We start from the raw sequence: 21,692 nt of genomic DNA on the forward strand, positions 1-21,692 counted from the left end.
ACAGCAGTGAAATTTATAGTTCTCAATTTAGTCGTCGTTATTGGCAGGCATTGGTATTATTAGTCATTGCTGAGCAACTGAAACTTCAGTTCAAATAAGTTTTAATTGTCAAATGAAGTATAAACACATGAACTTTCTACTAATATTTCCTTTTGGGTAGGTCTTTAACCAGTGCATATATATACTTTGTCATATATATGGATGTGTATGTGTACATTTATAAAAACCAGTATGGATACATCCATTTACTGTGGTACATTTTAAAATAAAATATTTTAGCAGTGAATATGGAAGGTGTTTTGGGTGTTGGCATTTTATGGAGGACTTACTGGTTAGTATAACTAAGAATTTTCTTTTAAGCTGAGTATCAAAATTGTGTGTACTGTCCCTCTAATGGGATTGAGAGAACCCCATTAGATTAGTTTTCTACTTGACTGAAAATTCATCTTGGTGTGTGTATAAACAGAAGTAAACCTCCGAAAAAGTGATTAAGCACTGCATTTCCAGTGCTATTGGGAACAGCCAACCTTAAAAATCATTGCATCACTCAAGCCTTCTGGAACCTGCCGTTCATTATTCCTTAAAAGTTTCTTTGAAACAACAACAAAAAAAGTTTATTTGAAACAGATATAATGGAGGAAAATAAGTTTTATTACATTAAAAAATAATTGTGGGGCCGGGCACAGTGGCTCGCGCCTGTAGTCCCAGCTACTCGGGAGGCTGAGGCAGGAGAATTGCTTGAACCCAGGAGGCGGAGGTTGCAGTGAGTCGAGATCACGCCATTGCACTCCAGTCTGGGTAACAACAGCAAAACTCCGTCTCAAAAAAAAAAAAAAAAAAATTGTGCTAAACTGTGAAATATACTAAAGAGTTCAGTTTAGCAAGATAAAAGGAACCCTCCCGATATTTCTTAGCCAGTTTGAGAAACTACCACTTTTGAAAAGCCCTTTGGGTGCCTAATTTACCATTTATTAGATAATTAGGAGTGACTACACTATGTGGTTTTGGTTTTAATACCGGGCATTACTAGCAGCTGTGATCCTGGCGGGTTATGTCTGAATAATTTTTTTGAAAGCAAAATACAGGCCGGGCACAGTGGCTCATGCCTCTAATCCCAGCACTCTGGGAGGCCTAGGCGGGTGGATCACTTGAGGTCAGGAATTCGAGACCAGTCTGGCCAACACGGTGACACCCCGTCTCTACTAAAAATACAAAAATTAGCCAGGTGTGGTGGCTCACGTCTGTAATCCCAGCTACTCAGGAGGCTGAGGCAGGAAAATCGCTTGAATCCAGGAGGGGGAGGTTGCAGTAAGCTGAGATCGCACTACTGCACTCCAGCCTGGGTGACGGAGACTCCGTCTCAAAAAAAAAAAAAAAAAAATACAACGGGAACCTAATGGAACCCATTCACGTTCTTCTATTTGTCCCTAACAATCTCGGGAGAGGGCGGAGAAATACACGACTTCGCATTACAGGCTCTTGGTTGCGAGCTGGGGGAGGGTTGGGAATCCTCCCGGGATGCGCTGGACTCTGGTGCCCCAGGGGTTCTCCATGTAGGCTGGCCGGGCTCGGGATTGAAGCCGGAGAAGTCAGGCGCTAAGGTCGCTTGGGATGCGGCCCGCGCGAAAGGCGCTCCTCAGCCACCCTGCCTGGCCGGAAGGAATCGCGCTAGGGACGCTTTTCCTGCAGCAGTGATCCGCCCCGCCGAGCTGTCCCGTGTCCTAACTGGGACTTCTTGGTTTCGCTTGGCTGGGCTCACCCCATCCCCTACACCTCCACCCTTTCCTCTTTGCGTACCCCTCCGTGTTCAGAGAATCGGCTGCAAGAAGCCCTCCACCCGCAAGGTGGGCGGCGGTGTCGGGTTGGCGGCGCCAGCGGGTTGTCTACGCCGCCGGGCCTACGTCTCCACCGGACGCGCACCGCGGGAGCCACACCTGGGGCCCAGGGCCACGGCTCAGCACCGGCGCGCGGCGGGAGGGAAGGAAACCGCGGCGCTGGTGATGGAGAGAGGGAAAGTGAAGAAAGAGAAGAGAAAGGAGACGGAGAAGAAGAAAATTAGAGAAAAAGGAAAGGAAGAGAAAAGAAAGGAGTTGGAGCAGAAAATTAAGGAAAAAGAAAAGGAGAAGCAAGAGAAGCAGGAGAGGAGTAAGAGAAAAGAGGATAAAAAGGAAAAGAGGACAGAGCAAGGGAAGGAGACGAAGAAAGAGAAGGAACAATTTAAGGGACAAGAAGAGGAAGAGGAGAACAAGGACAGCATCGTAACAGTGACAAACACCCCGCTCGAGCCGCTGGTAAGAGATCCAGTGCCCAGGACCCCAGCCCCAAGGCCATTGTCAGCATTCAGACCCCGGCGCAGGCTCTGTTACGTCGGAGGCCCCGACCCGCGGGAGGGAATGGATCTCATCTGAGGGCTATTTACCTACGGGTGGAAGGGATGTGCCAAATTTGGAACGACCCATCGCCAGCCCCTTTTCCCGGGCCCCCTGCCCACCCTCACCCTTACGGCTACCTCTGTGTCAACCTTGGTCGGGTCTAGTGTTGAGGGACAAGAGATCTCTGTCTTCATGGGGACATGGGGAATGGCCCCTCTACTGCCCTTGGGTCTGTCCAGAGCGCAACACTAGCGCGCAGACCACCTGACCGCACTTCGAAACCAGCCCCAAATCCTCCCCGCACGCAGGCTTTCTATGCGTTGAATGCGTTCTTTGTCAAAAGGGGCAGCGTTCCTGAATGTATGCAGGAGGTGTTTGGGGACGCTGCAGTTGATGATTCCATTGTTTCAGACCACCAGTACCCTGAATGGATGGTGGAGAAGTTTTAACTGACAGGTCTTAGAAACCTGGCATTGTTTAGTTCAGCTGGATGGTCTCTGTGCTCCTGGAGTTCCCGAGCTGGCTTCTTGGCTTATAGCTGCATTCTGATTCTAGACAATTTGAATAATTAACATTTTTTTTTTTTCTTTTTTGAGATACGGTCTCACTCTGATGCTTAGGCTGGAGTGCAGTGGCCCGAACTGCACTTTGACCTCCCAGGCTGGAGGGATCCTCCTATCTCAGCCTGTTGCCACTTCCACCTCCCAACCCCAGTGGCTGGCACTACAGGCACACGCCACCATGCCCGGCTAATTTTTGTATTTTTTATAGAGACGGAATTTTGCCATGTAGCCCAGGATGGTCTCAAACTCCTGGACTCCAGCAATGCAACTGCCTCGGCCTCCCAAACTGCTGGGATAACAGGTGTGAACCACCACAGATTAACAGAGATTTGATCTCTGGCAAAACACAGACTACATAGACCTATATATGGCTAAAGGAGTAACTTTTGACAAAGAACAATGGTGTTCAGAATCACATTTTGTGTCTGAACTCTTGGTTTAGAAATTAACTTTTCCTTAGGAGAAGATAAATATGACAAAGCCTGAATGCAGAATTTCTAGGTAGGATGAGCGTAGGGTCAGCAATGTGGTTGGAAAGGGAGTAGGGAACTGGTGTTTTTGTTTTGTTTTTTTTGGGACAGAGTCTGGCTCTGTCGCCCAGGCCGGAGTGCAGTGGCACAATCTTGGCTGACTGCGATCAACACCTCCTGGGCTCAAGCCATCCTCCCACTTGAGCCTCCCAAGTAGCTGAGATTACAGGTGCACACCACCATGCCTGGCTAATTTTTGTATTTTTGGTAGAGATGGGGTTTCACCATGTTGCCAAGGCTGGTCTTGAACTCCTGAGCCAAGCGATCCGCCCACCTTGGCCGCCCAAAGTACCGGGATTACAGGCATGAGACACTGTGCCCAGCCTGGGAACTGTTTTTAATTCACAATATTTTATAGGGCCTAAGATGTCATTAGTCTAGGTACCACTAAGAAAAAAAGCCGGCACGGTGACTCACACTTGTGAGGCCCAGACAAGTGGATCACCTGAGGTCAGGAGTTCCAGAACAGCCAGGCCAACATGGCAAAACCCCATCTCTACTAAAAATACACAAAAAAGTAGCTGGGCATCATGGTGTGTGCCTGTAATCCTAGCTACTCCGGAGGCAGAGGCAGGAAAATCGCTTGAACCCGATAGGCAGAGGTTGCAGTGAGCCAAGATCGTGCCACTGTAATCCAGCCTGGTCAACAGAGTGAGACTGTGTCTCAAAAAGAAAGAAAAAAAATTCTGCCAATCAAAATGCACTCTTAATTGTCAAAAACATCCTAATTCAGAGATGTTAAAATGTGGAATGTGGGGGTGGGGAATGTGCATCTTTGAATGAAGTATGTCGGGGTAGGCTGAATGGGGCCTCTAGTGAAGACTGAGAGAACACAGTCCACTCTTGGTTGACATTTCTTGGTGCCGATATTGCTTTAAAGCGTACAATTGTAAGCCATCCAATGAAGTCTCCCTACCCCCTCTTCCTTACCATGACACACTCTCAGAATGACATCATAACATTTAGATGCAGATGAAGGGAATGGGAAAGAGGCTGGGATGGAAGACACCTATGAAAATACAATTTACTTTAACGGCCATCAAAGATTTGCTCCAATAACAAATATGTACTATTTTTCTTTTCTTTTTTGAGACAGTGTTTCACTCATGTTGCCCAGGCTGGAGTGCAGTGGCACAATCTCGGCTCACTACAACCTAAATTGTAGCAATTCTCCTGCCACAGCCTCTCCAGCAGCTGGGATTACAGGCATGTGCCACCACGCCTGGCTAATTTTATATTTTTATTAGAGATGGGATTTCACCATGTTGGTTAGGCTGGTCTCAAACTCCTGACCTCAGGTGATCTGCCTGCCTCGGCCTCCCAAAGTGCTGGGATTACAGCCATGAGCCATCACGCCTGATCTATTTTTCTGTTATTCACCATATGGGCTTCGTAAATCATGCTCTCTCTACAAGTATTTATTAGGCCAGACCTTAAAAAATCTTTTTGACATAGATGTTTCTAAAGAGAAAGTAGGATAGATATTTTAATGCTATTTACAATCACTTTTTTCTAGAAATCTAGTTTAAGTCTGTCAACATTTAGAGTTCAAGCAGAACAAATAGAAATGTGTAAGATTATTGTTATTTCTAAACCAATGCCATTAAAGACAATTATTAGTTTTTTGTGCATAAGAAACTTCTTTAGTAGGATGTTTGAGAAGTAGAATTGAATTCCTGTCAGCAGTCTGACTACATTGTTGCTTATTTTATTATTGTTTATGTTAAAATTTACACCCTGGAAACCATATTTTGGAGCACTCTGAAAGATCTTTACACTAGCCTGCCCTTCTGTCCCTCAGTCATTTGCCATAAAAATTCTAAGGCTGATACGTTGATAGAATGCCCCTCCCTCCCTCCCTCCCTTCCTTCTTTCCTTCCTTCCTTCTTCCTTCCTTCCCTTCTTCCCTCCTTCCTTCCTTTTTTGAGATAAAGTCTCTCTCTGTCACACAGGCTGGAGTGCAGTGGTGCAATCTTAGTTCCTGCAACCTCCACTTCCTGGGTTCAAGCAATTCTCATGCCTCAGCCTCCTGAGAAGCTGAGATTACAGGCGTATGCCACCACACCCGGCTGATTTTTGTATTTTTAGTAGAGACAGGGTTACACCATGATGGCAAGGCTGGTTTCAAACTCCTGGCCTCAAGTGATCCACCCACCTCGGCCTTCCAAAGTGCTGGGATTACAGCTGTGAGCCACAGCACCCAGCCTAGAATGCTTCTTTCTAAGTTTACTTCAAGTTCATCAGTTTTTAAAATAAATACTCATTTGTGATTGAAACTGGCTTAATAATTTCTATAATCTTTTCATTTAATTGTGATACTTACATTAAAAAGTGTAAGAGAGAAACCTTGCCCTAAGATCTTACAATCCAGTTATTCAATTGTGAAGACAAGAGAAATTAACAATTGAGACCTTAGATGCTTATGCACCGAGTAGTACAGTTGATACATGCACGACAGAGGTCCCAAGACCCCAAACAACAAAATGAATTCAAGTGCAGTCTCCAATTCATGGACATGAATTCAAGAAGCAAAATGAATTCTGAGAATTGGCCCTGCAGTCTATAGCACTGCTCAGAAATGCTTATAGTATTTACTTGATAGACTGATCAGGAGTTGTGGGATGGAGGAGGGATGCGAAATTAATATCACATAATGAACAGCTAATTTAAAAAATTAGCTGGTTGGTACAGTTTGTTCTAGACCTATAAAATATTTGTGAAGTTTTATCCTTTTTTTTTTCTTTGGAGACAGAGTCTTGCTGTGTCACCAGCTGGAGTGCAGTGGTGCGACCTCAGCTCACTGCAACCTCCTCCTCCTGGATTCCAGTGATTCTTGTGCCTCAGTCTCCCCAGTAGCTGGACTTACAGGCACACACACCACACCCAGCTAATTTTTTGTATTTTTAGTAGAGATGAGGTTTCATCATGTTGGCCAGGCTGGTCTGGAACTTCTGACCTCAAGTGATCCACCCACCTTGGCCTCCAAAAGTGCTGGGATTACAGCCATGAGCCACTGCACCCAGCCCGTGAAGTTTTATTCTGGTTACAATATCAAGAATATTATTGGATCCTACCACAGGCAGGACAACTGCCAAGAGCCAGAAAAATAAGCTCCAGATATCATGGGTTTATTGATTTATCTTTTGTTTCACAGGAGAAAAACAAGCAAATCCTAGTGCTGGGCCTGGATGGAGCAGGAAAAACCAGTGTACTCCACTCTCTAGCTTCAAACAGAGTCCAGCACAGTGTGGCACCCACCCAAGGTTTCAATGCAGTTTGCATCAACACTGAAGATGGCCAAATGGAGTTCCTGGAGAGTAAGCTCTCTGTTTCTTAGTTACAAGATAGCCACATTGTATTGTCTCTTAAGCCAGACATGATGTTATCGACATTGGGTCCTTGTGAAAACTAACACTGAATCAATTTTTCCTAGACTTTTAGAATGCATGTGTAGTTTAGTACCCAGGTACACTGTGGAGGGGAATCACTTTTTGCTTTTTTGATGTCCTCCTTCTTGCAATAGTGGTGGTAAAGGGGAGTTTAGAGGAAGGCTTTAGCCCTCCCTCCTATAATCTCCTATGATCAGCCTTCTTCCCACACTACTGCAAATGAGCATGCAATCTAAGTATAAGTACAGTGTGCTTGCTTCTCCACAAATGCAATTATAGACAAGCTCCAAACCTCTTCTAAATAGAGAGCAGGCCCCTACTGGATAATAATTCTGGAGTCACAGCCTCTCTAAGTATTACTGTCTCCTGAAGTTGGGTCAGGTCCTCTTGTCTTCTCTTTACACATTCATCCATCCTCATGGCATTAAATGCCATCTATATGCTAATGACTCCCAGATGTATCTATCCAGCCCAAACATATCCAAGTACTCTAAAACCTAACATGGGAAAAACAAAATGCTTGATTTCTCCCATATTTGTTCCTCCTTTCCCTATAATCCTTTGGTCAGTAAATGGCTCCATACCCATCAAGCTGCTCTAGCCAGAAACCTGGGAGTCACCCTTGATTCCTCCTCCTGCATCCCCACCTCCAGTCCACAAGTAAAACATTGAATTTTACTATCTCCTATGCATCTCTCAAATTCATTGACTACACCCTTTCTACTGCCCCCATACAAGTCGGAATCTCTGTCATCTATTACTTAGATTATTACGGTCACCTTTTTACTTTGGCTTTCATCTGTTATGAAGAGCGATATTTTAACACATACTTTTAAGTACATCATTTGCTATTTAAAACTCTTCAGTGGAGAGCTCATGCTTGTAATAAAATCCAAAGTCTTTGTTATGGCCCATGAGGCTCTTCATAAACTGCCTCCTCCCTAACCTTACCTCACTCCAGGCTTATTGCACTCCTCTCTTTCTCTTTTTTTTTTTTTTTTTTTTTTTTCTTTTTTTGAGACAGAGTTTCGCTCTTGTTACCCAGGCTGGAGTGCAATGGCGCGATCTCGGCTCACCGCAACCTCCGCCTCCTGGGTTCAGGCAATTCTCCTGCCTCAGCCTCCTGAGTAGCTGGGATCACAGGCACGTGCCACCATGCCCAGCTAATTTTTTGTATTTTTAGTAGAGACAGGGTTTCACCATGTTGACCAGGACGGTCTTGATCTCTTGACCTCGTGATCCACCCGCCTCGGCCTCCCAAAGTGCTGGGATTACAGGCGTGAGCCACCGCGCCCGGCTCTTTCTCTTTTTTTAAAAGAGCATTCTTGGGTGTACCTTCTGTCAGAAATGCTATTACCACCTCCCCTGCTCCTCCCATGACGGCTTGCTCCTTGACCTTCAGGTATTAGCTTACGTGGCCCCATGAAATCATTATTATTATTTATTTATTTATTTTGAGACAGAGTCCTGCTCTGTCACCCAGGCTGGAGGGCAGTGGCGTGATCTTGGCTCACTGCAACTTCTGCCTCCAGGATTCAAGCGATTTGCTTGTCTCAGTCTCCTGAGTAGCTGGAATTACAGGCATAGACCACCATGCCTAGCTAATTTTTCTGTATTTTTGGTAGAAACGGGGTTCCACCCTGTTGGCCAGGCTGGTCTCAAACTCCTGACCTCAGGTGATCCTCCCACCTTGGCCTCTCAAAGTGCTGGGATTACAGGCCTGAGCCATCATGCCCAGCTCATAAAATCATTCTTTCTAAGTATGTTCCCCAATGCTGTTTGCTTCCTCCATAAGGTTTTTAATAACATTCACTATTTATTTTTATTTGTTTTTGATCTGTCTACTTAACTAGGTGGTAAATTTTGCTAAGCTTGTTTTGTTCAACAATGCATACCCAATGTCTGGCAAATGCTACATATTCAACAAAAATGTATTAAGTGCCAACTGTGTTCCCAATTTTGATCATAATCATCAATATCCTGAATAAGAATAGTTTATACTTGCAACCTTTGAGTTTTAAAACGTGTATCTGCACAGTGGCTATATTAAGCCATCAATTTAGGTAAATTTTCATAATGCCACAGGGCAGAGCTTCTAAGGAGGTGTACATCCAGTGATACTCAGTGATATATATCTGTATGGGCTCTTACGCTGTTGTGTAACACTTGGAGTATGTTGGGGATTGCTGGGAGATGAAGTTTTATTGTATAAGCCTATTTGTAGAAATGATATATTCACTTACAACTTTGACTATATCTCTTCATCAGCATTCTACAGATTATCTTAATCTTTTAAAAAAATTCTTTCGGTTTATCTACTATAAAATAGTGGCAAAAATAAATAGAGAGATTTTAGTTTCTACATAGTTTTTGAAGGGCCTTCCTGTGGCAAAACCACAAATCCTGGTTAAAATTTATTTTTTAAAGCATTGATGAACTTGGAACAAGTAAGACAAATTTTCAAGGCTACCTGCTTTGCTCTTCCTGCCCTTTTCCTCCCTTTTCCTCCTCCCAAAGAAAGGCTGCCACTGGAGTGGCAGCCCCAGTAGAGATAAGCAAAGAGAACAGTGGTGTTATCTAGCGGCACATACCAGTATATAATCTGCAGTGACCCAGTATATAATCTGTAGAGACAGGGCCTCACCCTGTTGCCCAGGCTGGTCTTGAACTACTGGGCTCAAGCAGTCCTCCTGACTCAGCCTCCCAAAATGTTGGGATTATAGGTGTGAGCCACTGCACCTGGCCTTACTCCCATTTTCTGAGCTATAACTGATAAACATGCAGTGACTGACATGGCTGCTGTATACAGTGGAATCAGGAGACATCCACTGTAGTATTTAGCATCTCTCTTTGGATCCTTTGTGATACAGTAATGAATGAACCACTTGTAAATGTTCTTCTCATCAACCAGTTTCCTGCTAACATACCTCTGGTCACTCAGGACTGCGTACAATCTAATACAGTGATATTTTATCAAAATATCTGTCTTGTGTTCAGAAATCTAGATGTGCCCTGCCTGCTCCCTGGGTGCGTGCTTCTGTGATTTTTTTTTGTGTGTGTGTGTCTTCTTCCTCTACTATTCTCTGTAGTTGGTGGCAGTGAACCGTTTCGTTCCTACTCGGAGATGTACCTATCCAAGGGATTGCTGCTGATCTTTGTGGTGGATTCAGCAGATCACAGACGATTACCTGAAGCCAAGAAATACCTTCATCAGTTAATTTCAGCAAACCCAGTACTTCCTCTGGTTGTATTTGCAAACAAACAGGTAAAAATCTATGCAAATATAAATTGTACTCAATAATTTTGTTATTAATACAGGAAATGTATACTTTTAGTAGCTAGTCAACAGTATGCTATATATTTAATTCAATTTATGTTTATTAGAGGCCTTGGATTATAAACACCTTGAAGGTAGAGACTATTATTCATCTTTGTGTCACTTGTAACACCTAGCATACTGTTTTGTGCATGCTAGGAATTCAACAGGTGTGTGTTGAACTTATTTCAATAAATATATATTAATCATTAAATTTGATTCAACAAAAATATTTGAGTGGCTGCCATGTATAAAGAAATCGTTTTGCTTTAGATCAATCAGACTGATCTGAACTTATTTTACACATGCATTAAAAATATTAAATATATGTGGATAATTTGGAACCCTTGTGAACCGTTGGTGAGAACGTAAAATGGCAGAGCTGCTATGGAAAATAGTAACATAGTTCCTCAAAAAAAGCAAAAATAGAATTCCCAGGCTGAGTGTCGTGGTGGCTTACGCCTGTAATCCCAGCACTCTGGGAGGCTGAGGCGGGTGGATCAAAAGGTCAGGAGTTTGAGATCAGCTTGGCCAACATGGTGAAACCCCATCTGTACTAAAAATACAAAAATTAGCCGGGTGTGGTGGCAGGCACCTGTAATCCCAGCTACTTGGGAGGCTAATGCAGTAGAATTGCTTGAACCCGGGAGGCGGAGGTTGCAATGAGCCGAGATTGCACCACTGCACGCCAGCCTGGGTGACAGAGCAAAACTCCATCTCAAAAAAAAAAATGGACTTCCCATATGATGCAGCAATTCCACTTCTAGATATGTAGTGTAAAGAATTAAAAGCAGGGAGTCAAACTGATATTTGTATGTTTGGCTGTTTTATGTTTATGATTTATGTTGTTTTGTTTTGTATGTTTTATGTTTTTTATGATATGTTCATAGCAGCATTACTCATAATAGCTAGAAATGGAAGCTACCCAAGTCTCCATCCACAGATAAATGGATGTATAAAATATGGTATACATCTGCAATGGGATTCTTCTTCTTTTTTTTTTTTTTTGAGACGGAGTTTCGCTCTTGTTACCCAGGCTGGAGTGCAATGGCGCGATCTTGGCTCACCGCAACCTCCGCCTCCTGGGTTCAGGCAATTCTCCTGCCTCAGCCTCCTGAGTAGCTGGGATTACAGGCACGCGCCACCGTGCCCAGCTAATTTTTGTATTTTTAGTAGAGACGGGGTTTCACCGTGTTGACCAGGATGGTCTTGATCTCTTGACCTCGTGATCCACCCACCTCGGCCTCCCAAAGTGCTGGGATTACAGGCTTGAGCCACCGCGTCCGGCCTTTTTTTTTTTTTTTTTTTTTTACAGAGTCCTGCTCTATCACCCAGGCTGGAGTGCAGTGGTGTGATCTCAGCTCATTACCTCCTTGGTTCAAGTGAGTCCCATGCCTCAGCCTCCGGAGTGGCATGCACCACCACTCCCGACTTTTTTTTTTTTTTTTTTTTTTTTTTTTGAGGCAGAGGCTTGCTCTGTCATCCTGGCATCCTGGCTGGAGTCCAATGGCACAATTTTGGCTCACCACAACCTCTGCCTCCTGGGTTGAAGCAATTCTCATGCCACAGCCTCATGAGTAGCTGGGACTATAGGCACACACATCAGCCTCTTGAGTAGCTGGGATTACTGCCACACCCGGCTAATTTTTGTATTTTTAGTAGAGACGGAGTTTTACCACATTGGCCACACTGATCTCAAACTCCTGGCCTCAAGTGATCCACCCGCCTCAGCCTACCAAACTGCTGGTATTACAGGCATGAGCCACCACGCCCAGCCTTTTTTTTTTTTTTTTTGAGACGGAGTTTTTGCTCTTGTTACCCAGGCTGGAGTGCAATGGCACGATCTCGGCTCACCGCAACCTCCGCCTCCTGGGTTCAGGCAATTCTCCTGCCTCAGCCTCCTGAGTAGCTGGGATTACAGGCACGCGCCACCATGCCCAGCCAATTTTTTGTATTAGTAAAGACGGGGTTTCACCATGTTGACCAGGATGGTCTCGATCTCTTGACCTCGTGATCCACCCGCCTCTGCCTCCCAAAGTGCTGGGATTAAAGGCGTGAGCCACCGCGCCCAGCTCTTTTTTTTTTTTTTTTTTAAAGACGGGGTTTCACCATGTTGGTCAGGCTGGTCTTGAACTCCTGACCTCAGGTGATCTGCCCGCCTTGGCCTCCAAAGTGCTTGGATTGCAGGCATGAGCCACCATGCCCGGCCTGCCAACTTTCATTTTTAATAGTCAGATTTATCAATACTGTGCCTTATGGTTTTTTTCTGTTATCTCCATCAAATTGAATAAACAGAGCCATTTGTTATCACATTTATAACTTTTATTGGGCCTTAATGATGAAATATTTGAATATTCTAGTTTAAGATTAATACATCTTTGTTTATATTCCTTGGCCAAAATAATTGGTCCAAGCTTTTAGGTGACTTACTGGTTCAAGTTATTATATAAGGGTTTACAAAAAGTCCTCTTATTATCTTTACTCTTTGGGTTATGACCTCTATTAAGGTACATACAGGAAAGTGTGGAGTAAACCAGGTATTTTTGCCTGATGTGACTTATTACAGAGAGCCCCTTCTCCCATCCATCACCCTCCCTCTCTCTCCTATTTCTTCCTCTCCAATTACACCAGTACATTTATTAACCTGAGACATCATTCGCATGTTATTGGATCCATTTACACTGTTCCAAAAGTTAGCATAGGCTCTAAACAAATTCAGGTTTCAAACAGGCAACTACCAATATCCAGAGTACTCAACTCTAGCCAGGTACCATGGACAGCACATCAGGAAAACCCCCACAGGTTCAAAGTGATAGAATTTGATAGATTCAGCCATGCACAGTGGCTCACGTCTGTAATCCCAGCACTTTGGAAGGCCGAGGCAGGCAGATCACCTGAGGACAGGAGTTTGAGACCAGCCTGACCAACATGGTGAAACCCCGTCTCTGATAAAAATACAAAAACTAGCCGGGTATGATGGCATGTGCCTGTAATCCCTACTTGGGAGGCTGAGGCAGGAGAATTGCTTGAATCTGGGAGGCAGAGGTTGCAGTGAGTCGAGATCGTGCCACTGCACTCCAGCTTAGGTGACAGAGCGAGACTCCATCTCAAAAAAAAAAAATATTTTTTTGATAGGTTTATATTGATACAGGAAAAAAAAAAAGACAAAACATTAGGTTGTTTCCAGAGATTTAAAAAAGATCTCCTAAAACTTAGGGAGAATACTGTGAAATAACAGAAAGTCAATTACAAATGCAGTTTTAGAAGTGAAAAAACTTTTACCAAGGGCTGGAAAACTATAGCTGAATCTGTGTATTTATTAAAGGGAATGTCACAGGTCATTTGCTTAAATAATTCTTGGTGTATGAGGGGCAAAGATGTATGCTTTGACCTTGCCATTTCCATCTTAAAAAGGTTTTGGCCCTGGCATGCAGCCTAAGCCCAGGCTTCCTGTCTTTCCCTCTCTGCCTCTTCCTGTGGTTTTCCCTCTTCCAAGCCTTCCCCATCTCTTTCCCTGTCTCTCCTCTGAGCCTCCTTTCCCCACTGCACCTTGTCCGAATCTGTTCCCTCTCCATTCCCTTCTCTGTCTTCTTCTACTCCCTAAAATTGGTTAAGGTTTTTTTTTTGTTCAGTAGAAATAATAAGCACAAAAGAAAACTCACAGTGGCAAGTACTATAACTGGTAAAATATGATATAGACAAAAAATAATGGATGAATCAAGTTTCTGTTATTAAACATAAATAAAAAATAATTGCTCCTGTTGGAATAATCTTAGAAGATTACAAGGAAAATGGAAAAACAAAATTAGGCTGGGCACAGTGGCTCACACCTGTAATCTCAGCAGTTAGGGAGGCCTAGGTGGAAGGATTGCTTGAGGCCAGGAGTTCGACACCAGCCTGGGAAACATAGCAAGATGCCCCTCTTTACAAAATATTTTTTTTAATGAGTGGGGCGTGGTGATGCACACCTGTGGTCCCAGCTACTCAGGAGGCTGAGGCAGGAGAATTGCTTGAATATGAGAGGCAGAGGTTGCAGTGAGCCAAGATTTCACAACTGCACTCCAGCCTGGGCAACAAGGCAAAGCCGTCTTTAAACAAACAACAAACAAACAAAATTAGAAACAAATTGACTGCACTGTTTAGAAAATTAAGGTATTATATTGGCTTAGCTTCATTCTAGAATATACTTTTTTAAGAAACTCATAAATGCTGTCATAATTCTGATAAAAACATTTTTATTCAAGCAACCTCTGGGCTCATGATAATGGAGTCACAGTATCCTCTATATGAAAATGGTGTAGTCACTGAGAGCAATAGATAAGAGTAACAAACGTGTTTATCTGAAAGGATTGCAAAATAACCAACTTTGTCCTATTCTTATTCCACTCTGGATGAAGGATCTTGAAACAGCCTATCACATTACAGATATCCACGAAGCGCTAGCATTATCTGAGGTGGGAAATGACAGGAAGATATTCTTGTTTGGAACCCACGTGACTAAGAACGGCTCAGAGATACCCTCCACCATGCAAGATGCCAAAGACTTGATTGCACAGCTGGCTGCAGATGTGCAGTGACCAGAACTCAGCCCACTGTGAGGCTCACGACTAAAATGTCATCAGTGTTGAATGACAGGCTTGAAACCAAAGGTTTCCACCTTCAAATAAAAATTAAGCTGTTTCCTATTTTCTCAGTGCAGGAATGTATATAGTATGCCCTCCATATCCATGGGTTCCACATCTGTGGATTCAAGAACTGTGGATCAAAAACATTCAAAAAGTAAACCCACTAAAGAATAACAACACAACAATAAAAATAAAACAAATTTTAAGATACAATGTAACAACTGTTTACATAGTATTTACATTATATTAGGTATTATAAGTAATCTAAAGATGATTTAAAATACACGGGTAGAGGCAGGGTGCAGTGGCTCACACCTGTAATCCCAGCACTTTGGGAGGCCGAGGTGGGCAGATCACAAGGTCAGGAGTTCGAGACCAGCCTGATCAACATTGTGAAACCCCGTCTCTACTAAAAATACGAAACTTAGCCAGGTATGGTAGTGCACGCCTGTAATCCCAGCTACTCAGGAGGCTGAGGCAAGAGAATTGCTTGAATCCGGGAGGTGGAGGTTATGGTGAGCCGAGATCACACTACTGCACTCCAGCCTGGGCAACAGAGTGAGAATCTGTTTCAAAAAAAAAAAAAAAAAAATTACCCGGGTAGATGTGTGTAGATTATATGTAAATACTATGCCACTTTCTATCAGGACCAATCTCCCTGACAATCCCAAAGGACAGCTATATAAAGATAATGCTAATATTTTAACAGCTTCTGTATTTGGATTTTGAACATTAAAGATATTTGTAAAACAGTGTATTGGGAGGATTGAGATTTTAAATCAACAAAAGCAAAATGAACATTAGCAAGCATTTGTTCCATTTATTGTTTTTCAATGGTGTAAAATTTATACGACTTTTTTTTTTTGAGATAGGATCTCACTCTGTCGCCCAGGCTGGAGTGCAGTGGTGTAATCTCAGCTCACTGAAACTTTGAATTCCCAGGCTCAGGTGATCCTCCCACCTCAGCCTCACAAGTAGCTAGGACTAGAGGTGTGCGCCACCATGCCTGGCTAATTTTTCTATTTTTAGTAGAGACAGAGTTTTGCCATGTGGCCTGGGCTTGTCTCGAATTCCTGAGTTCAAGCGATCTGCCAGCCTCTGTCTCCTAAAGTGCTGGGATTACAGGAATGAGCCACTGCATCTGTCCTTGAATATATTTTAGTATGTTTTCTCTTTCCAAGTAAAACACCAGGTGCCTTTCCTTTAAGTGGATCTGCTTAACAATATAGCAAAGAAATATCAGGGTAAGACAATGAGAAAGTGAACTCTGTCAAACCCACAGAGAAATAAACATTAACAGCATTCAGAAAGAGTTAGGAAGGACTTCTTTTCTAAGAGCCTGTTAGACTAGATGAGGAACATTGTGGGGATCTGTTTTTTAAATTCTTAACATTTTGCTTTTATATAGACAAACTTTCTTCACTAGAAATAGTGGATAACTATATTTCTTTGCAGACACTCTGTAAATCCAACTTGTAACTACAGTGCCTTGCTTTGGTTAAAAAAAAAATTGGAAAGAGTTTGCTCTATAAATCCTTCCTTTTAAAATTTGGAATCTGTGGTGAAATAATACAAATGTAGGGTCAGGCATGGTGGCTCACACCTGTAATCCCAGCACTTTGGGAGGCCAAGGCGGGCAGATCACGAGGTCAGGAGTTCGATACCAGCCTCGCCAACATGGTGAAACCCAGCTCTTCTAAAAATACAAAAAATTAGCCAGGTGTGGTGGTAGGTACCTGTAATCCCAGCTACTTGGGAGGCTGAGGCAGGGGAATTGCTTGAAACAGGGAGGTGGAGGTTGCAGTGAGCCAAGATCACACCACTGCACTCTAGCCTGGGCGACAGAGCAAGACTGTCTCAAAAAAACAAAAACAAAAAAACTCCCAAAACTTTCTTCATGTCTGGCCTATGGAGGGTGGATCACACAATGATTGGGAATTGTCAAAAATGTTGGATTTTAGCTTCTGCCCCAAAGATTACCGCAAATGGACCCCTGGACAAATTCCTTGGCTGTCTTGGTCTTCTCCTTGTAAAAAGATCAAGTGAGATGCAGACCACTTCCAGCCCTAAACTCTGAGTCTATGTGCTTGTCCCTTCCCTAGGTTTTCTAAGGTTATCAGAGACACAGACAAGTTTCTGGATGCTTATTTCAAAGATACTATCAAAAGCTTTCAGGATGGGGAACAATATCTCTGCTCTTCGTGTGGTCTTTTTATTCTCAGACTCTGACTTTAGATTCTGCATTTTGGCAACAAGTGTTGTGGCTGGAGTTTTTCCTTCAGAGGACAGCTGTGAAGTGCCAACATGGCAGTCATTGCCTTACATCAGGATGAACAAAGCAGGGCTTCTGTACTTGAGATGCTCTCAGGCTAATGACGAGGGTTTGTGTCATGGGGGTTTCTAACAGAAATAGCGCTTAGAAATGGCGCTAGACAACCAAGACAGGTTGGCGTATTGTCAGTATACCAATACTGCCTGGCTGGTATTCTGCCCAAGGGGCCTATTGGGGTGGCATACTACCTTGGAGAATTTACCACAACCTGGTGTCTGTTGCCAGCCTTCCAGGCTTACAAGCCTTCTGTGTTTGAGAAGTTGAATCATGCAGAAAGTAGGTTTAGTTAGCACACCAAGAGTGGATATGCCTTTTCATTCAGTAAACATTTTGGAAGCACCATGTGCCAGAAGATGTGCCAGAACTCTTTCAGTTAAAAATAATGGAAATTCAGGCTGGGTGCAGTGGATTATGCCTGTAATCCCAGCACTTTGGGAGGCCAAGTTAGGCAGATCACTTGAGCCCAGGAGTTTGAGACCAGCCTGGGCAACTTGACAAAACCCCATCTCTTCAAAAAACACAAACTAGAAACAAAGAGACAAACAAAAAACCAGCCAGATGTGATGGCACATGCCGGTAGTCCCAGCTGCTCGGGAGGCTAAGGTGGGAGGATCATTTGAGCCTGGGAAAGTCGAGGCTGCAATGAGCAGTGATTGCATCACTGCACTTCAGCTTGGGCGATGGAATAAGACCTTGTCTAAAAAAAAAAAAAAAAAAGTGGGCACACTGGCTCAGGCCTGTAATCCCAGCACTTTGGGGAGCAGAGGCAGGAGGACCACTGTAGGCCAGGAGGTAGAGAGCAACCTGGGCAACATAGAAAGACACTGTCTCTACAAAATTAATTTTTTAATGGAAATTCAACTCAAATTTGTGTGTGCCCCAAAAAGAAATAATTTTTTTTCCTCATCATCCTGGAAAATCTGGACATGGGTGGATTTAGGAGTTCAGGAGTTCAAAGATAAGATTGTTTCTCCATGTCCTGGCCCCGCCAACCTCCACTTAGTTTGATTCTCAGATTCCCTCCTCAGAGTAGCAAGATAACTGCTGTCAACACAAGCCATTCTTATAGCTCATGATCCCAGAGTAACATGGACCCTCCCGTTCTGAGCAGCCTTCCATTAAATCTCATGGAAGGATACCAAGTGGCTCTTCTGGGGTTGCATATTCATCCCTGAACCAATTACTGTGGCTGGATTGGTCACACCTGGGTTAGAAGGAAGGATCAGCTCCTTAAACTATATTTAATGAGTTCCCTGTGGAAGGTGGTAGGGGAGGGGGTTCTGTCTTCAGAAGAAGAGGGAACGGATTCTGGGCAGGAAAACAAAGTAATGACAGCTATTCACAGTCATTCACTGTGCTTGGCACAGGGAATATGCCAGTGACCAGGACAGAAAATGTCACTGTCTTTAAGGAGCTTACATTGTAGCTGGGGAAATACATAAAAATAAATAAACAGATGAAATAAGTACAAATTATGTTGCAGCAAGGAACTGAAATAGAAAATAATGGTGGGAACATTTTAAAAATTAATAAATGGCCTGGAAGGCCAGGCACGGTGGCTCACACCTGTAATCCCAGTACTTTGGGAGGCTGAGGTGAGCGGATCACCTGAGGTCAGGAGTTCGAATCCAGCCTGGCCGACATGGTGAAACCCTGCCTATACTAAAAGTACAAAAATTAGCTGGGTGTGGTGACAGGCATCTGTAATCTCAGCTACTCAGGAGGCTGAGTCAGGAGAATAGCTTGAACCTGGGAGGTGGAGGTTGCAATGAGCCGAGATGGTGCCACTGTACTCCAGCCTGGGTCTGAAACAAACAACAAAAAAATTAATATGGCCCAGAAAGACCTCTCTGAGTGGGTAATATTTAAGCTGAACCCTAAAGGATAGAAAAGAGACAGTATGTAAAGAGTGGGAAGAAATGGGTTCCAGGCAATGGGAACAGGTGTGAGAAGAGATAGAAATGGGGAAAAGCTTGACACTTTAGAAAAGAGCAGGGAGGTCGGAATGTAGACAGTAATGTGGAGTGGCTCAAAGTAGACCAGAGAGAGAGAAAAGGACCAGAGTATGGGACACCTTAAAATGCAAAGCTTGAGGATTTTAAAAAATGGTGTGGAGTGTCATGATTGGAGGTGATCAAAGGTAAAAGACAGAAGTTCCACCAGTTCAGAGGCCATTGTAGAATCCAGAGATGATGAAGGGCCTGAGTGGCCCACTGTGACATTATCATGATGTCATGTGATGGCAGTGGGTTGTTATAAAGTGAGTCCAGCCCCTGGTGCCTCTCTGTCTTTCATACCCATTTGCCCTTCCACCATGTTACCATGCATCAGGAAAGACTCACCAGATGCCAGAGCCATGTTTGGAGTCCACAGCCTCCAGAACTAGGAGAAATAAGTTCTTTATAAATTACCAGTCTTGGCTGGGCGTGGTGGCTCACTCCTGTAATCCAAACACTTTGGAGGCCAAGGCAGGCGGATCACCTGAGGTCAGGAGTTCAAGACCAGCCTGACCAACATGGTGAAACCCCGTCTTTATAAATAAAAAAATAAAATAAAATAAATAAATAACTAGTCTTAGGTTTTCTATTATGGCAACATAAAATGAACTAAGACAGACATGGACAAGAATTCTTTTTGTGTGATCATTACTAATCTTTCCCAATAAGCAGACTCCTTGAGAAGCTGAGTCATGTCAGAAAGCTGCCTGGGCTGGGTGCAATGGTTCATACCTGTAATCCTAGCACTTTGGGAGGCCAAGGTGAGTGGATCACTTGAGCTCAGGAGTTTGAGTCTAGCCTGGGCAACATGGCAAAACCCTGTCTCTACAAAAAATGCAAAAAATTATTCAGGCACGGTTGCATGTGCCTGTAATCCCAGTTACTCAAGAGGCTGAGGTAGGAGAATTGTATGAGCTCAAGAGGCAGAAGTTGCAGTGAGTCAAGATCATGTCACTGTACTCCAGCCTGGACAGCAGAGCCAGATCCTGTCTCAAATAAAAAAGAAAGCTGAGCATGAATATTTTGATGTATAGTGGCGCCACATTCATAGCAAGTGGGCTTAAAAGACAGGCTGTAACAATTGCAGTGTGTTGGCTTAGATCCCCTCCTTTCTGCAGTTTTTGAAAGGGCACAGCCTCTATGACTCTCTGTACATCCATTGTGGGCTGAATCTCCGTCTTTCAATTGACAACGTTCTTTGGACTTTTGAAGACATTTCATTTAGTCATGGACTAGTTTTACTGATTAAAGGTGGATTTGCCTAACTCATCCCTGATGGGTTTACAGGTTGAGTTAAAACTCTCTGAGAAGTAGCTTTATTTCTCCTTCCAAGTTTTGGGGGATATTTTTTGAATTTCCATACATTATTACACACATCTATATCAAAGTGAGGTTGAAGGAGATTTCCTGATACACATACACATATGCTAGAATGAATCTCCTAGTTCCATTCCAGATAACATTCGCAATCCAAAATATTTATTTTCTAACTTTTCTTAGCATCTATAAGATTAAGTACATACAAGGAATACCCAGTAATGAGCAAAAGGGGTACTTGGGTTTACTATATACTTTAACAGACAACTTATTCCTTAACACCTCTAGTCCCTTCCCTTGAAAATAAACTCCACCACTTCTATTCCCCTCTACCACACTGTCACCACCATGAAAATTAGCTGAAAGCACTCCTCAAGGATTGAGAGAGGGCCAGGCCACCTAAGTTTTTAAAGTCTCTTGGTATAATAAGTAACAAAAAAGAGGGAATGCCAAAAACAGGGTTACAAAAATTGTGGTATATTTAAAAGATATCACAGTTATCAAATTAATGGACGCACCCACAGAACACAGCACACAGTTATACTGTTCACAAGATAATTACAGCCCTGTATGAAAAGTAGTTTATAGCATACTTCAGTAGATAGTGAGTCCCATAATGAGACACAAGTTGTAGAGGAGTGTAATTTTCTTTTAATCCAGTCAGTGTTTCTTTGTGACTGTGTGTAGAACTCCATGTGGAGATAAAGTAAAACATCCAACTTTGAGACTCTTCTTGAATGTAACCATATGTCAAATGTCGCACTGGTGCCTCCACTTCCCTCTCACCCCTCGGCTCCCGCTCCCCCGCTCCATTCTAATTGCTGTGTATTTAACTAGAAATTGATGGAAATCAGCGGTAGTGATTGAGGGTCTTAGAATATTATCAGTCTCCGCATCCTCTCCTAGCATGATTAGGGGACAAAAGCCTGTATAGAGATTGTGTCCGTGAACCTCTGGGCACAGTCTCTATATAGATTGGCTCTGGGGTCTGAGGGGCGCCCTAACTAGATTAGAAACTGACATGTTCTACCCCAGGGCCTCGGCGAAAGACAGCAGGCGAGAATCCTCGCCCCGGACACGGGCAACAGGATCAGGAACTCGTCTCCTATCTCCACCGACGCGCCTCTGGCTTTTCTCCGTCCGGAAGCACCCAGAAGGTCCTGGAGAGCTGTGCGCCCCCTTGGCAACCACAACGCGTAGGAAGACGGCGTGAGGTGGGGCTGAGTTCCACAGGGGCGGGGCTGTTCGGGG

General features: G+C 43.7%; 1 protein-coding gene across 3 annotated transcripts; it reads left to right on the forward strand.

Moving 5' to 3' along the window:
• Nucleotides 1-1,981: 1,981 nt before the first annotated feature.
• ARL9 (ADP ribosylation factor like GTPase 9) lies at nt 1,982-21,655 on the forward strand. Of its 3 annotated transcripts, none has more exons than XM_021670334.2 (4): nt 1,982-2,291; nt 6,620-6,782; nt 9,944-10,119; nt 21,477-21,655. In XM_021670334.2, exons 1-4 carry the CDS (start codon nt 2,001-2,003, stop codon nt 21,639-21,641), a joined length of 795 nt encoding a protein of 264 aa, XP_021526009.2. In that variant the 5' UTR covers nt 1,982-2,000; the 3' UTR covers nt 21,642-21,655. The 3 variants fall into 3 exon arrangements, with proteins under 3 accessions (XP_021526009.2, XP_012296561.2, XP_021526010.2); XM_012441138.2 differs by lacking the exon at nt 21,477-21,655 and adding an exon at nt 14,568-15,095; XM_021670335.2 differs by lacking the exons at nt 6,620-6,782; nt 21,477-21,655 and adding an exon at nt 14,568-15,109 and having other exon boundaries at nt 2,203-2,291.
• Nucleotides 21,656-21,692: the final 37 nt, after the last annotated feature.

This window comes from Aotus nancymaae, unplaced genomic scaffold, assembly GCF_030222135.1.
Source record: "Aotus nancymaae isolate 86718 unplaced genomic scaffold, 86718_ANA_hifiasm-v0.15.2.pri h1tg000006l, whole genome shotgun sequence".
Classification (NCBI taxonomy): domain Eukaryota; kingdom Metazoa; phylum Chordata; class Mammalia; order Primates; family Aotidae; genus Aotus; species Aotus nancymaae.

What these genes read in the sequence shown, in the direction of transcription:
- ARL9 (XM_012441138.2), top strand. Translation starts at nt 2,001, where the DNA reads ATGGAGAGAGGGAAAGTGAAGAAAGAGAAGAGAAAGGAGACGGAGAAG. An exon ending in ACACCCCGCTCGAGCCGCTG is followed by an intron (nt 2,292 to 6,619) that starts GTAAGAGATCCA and finishes TTTGTTTCACAG; the next exon opens with GAGAAAAACAAGCAAATCCT. An exon ending in TTGTATTTGCAAACAAACAG is followed by an intron (nt 10,120 to 14,567) that starts GTAAAAATCTAT and finishes CTCTGGATGAAG; the next exon opens with GATCTTGAAACAGCCTATCA.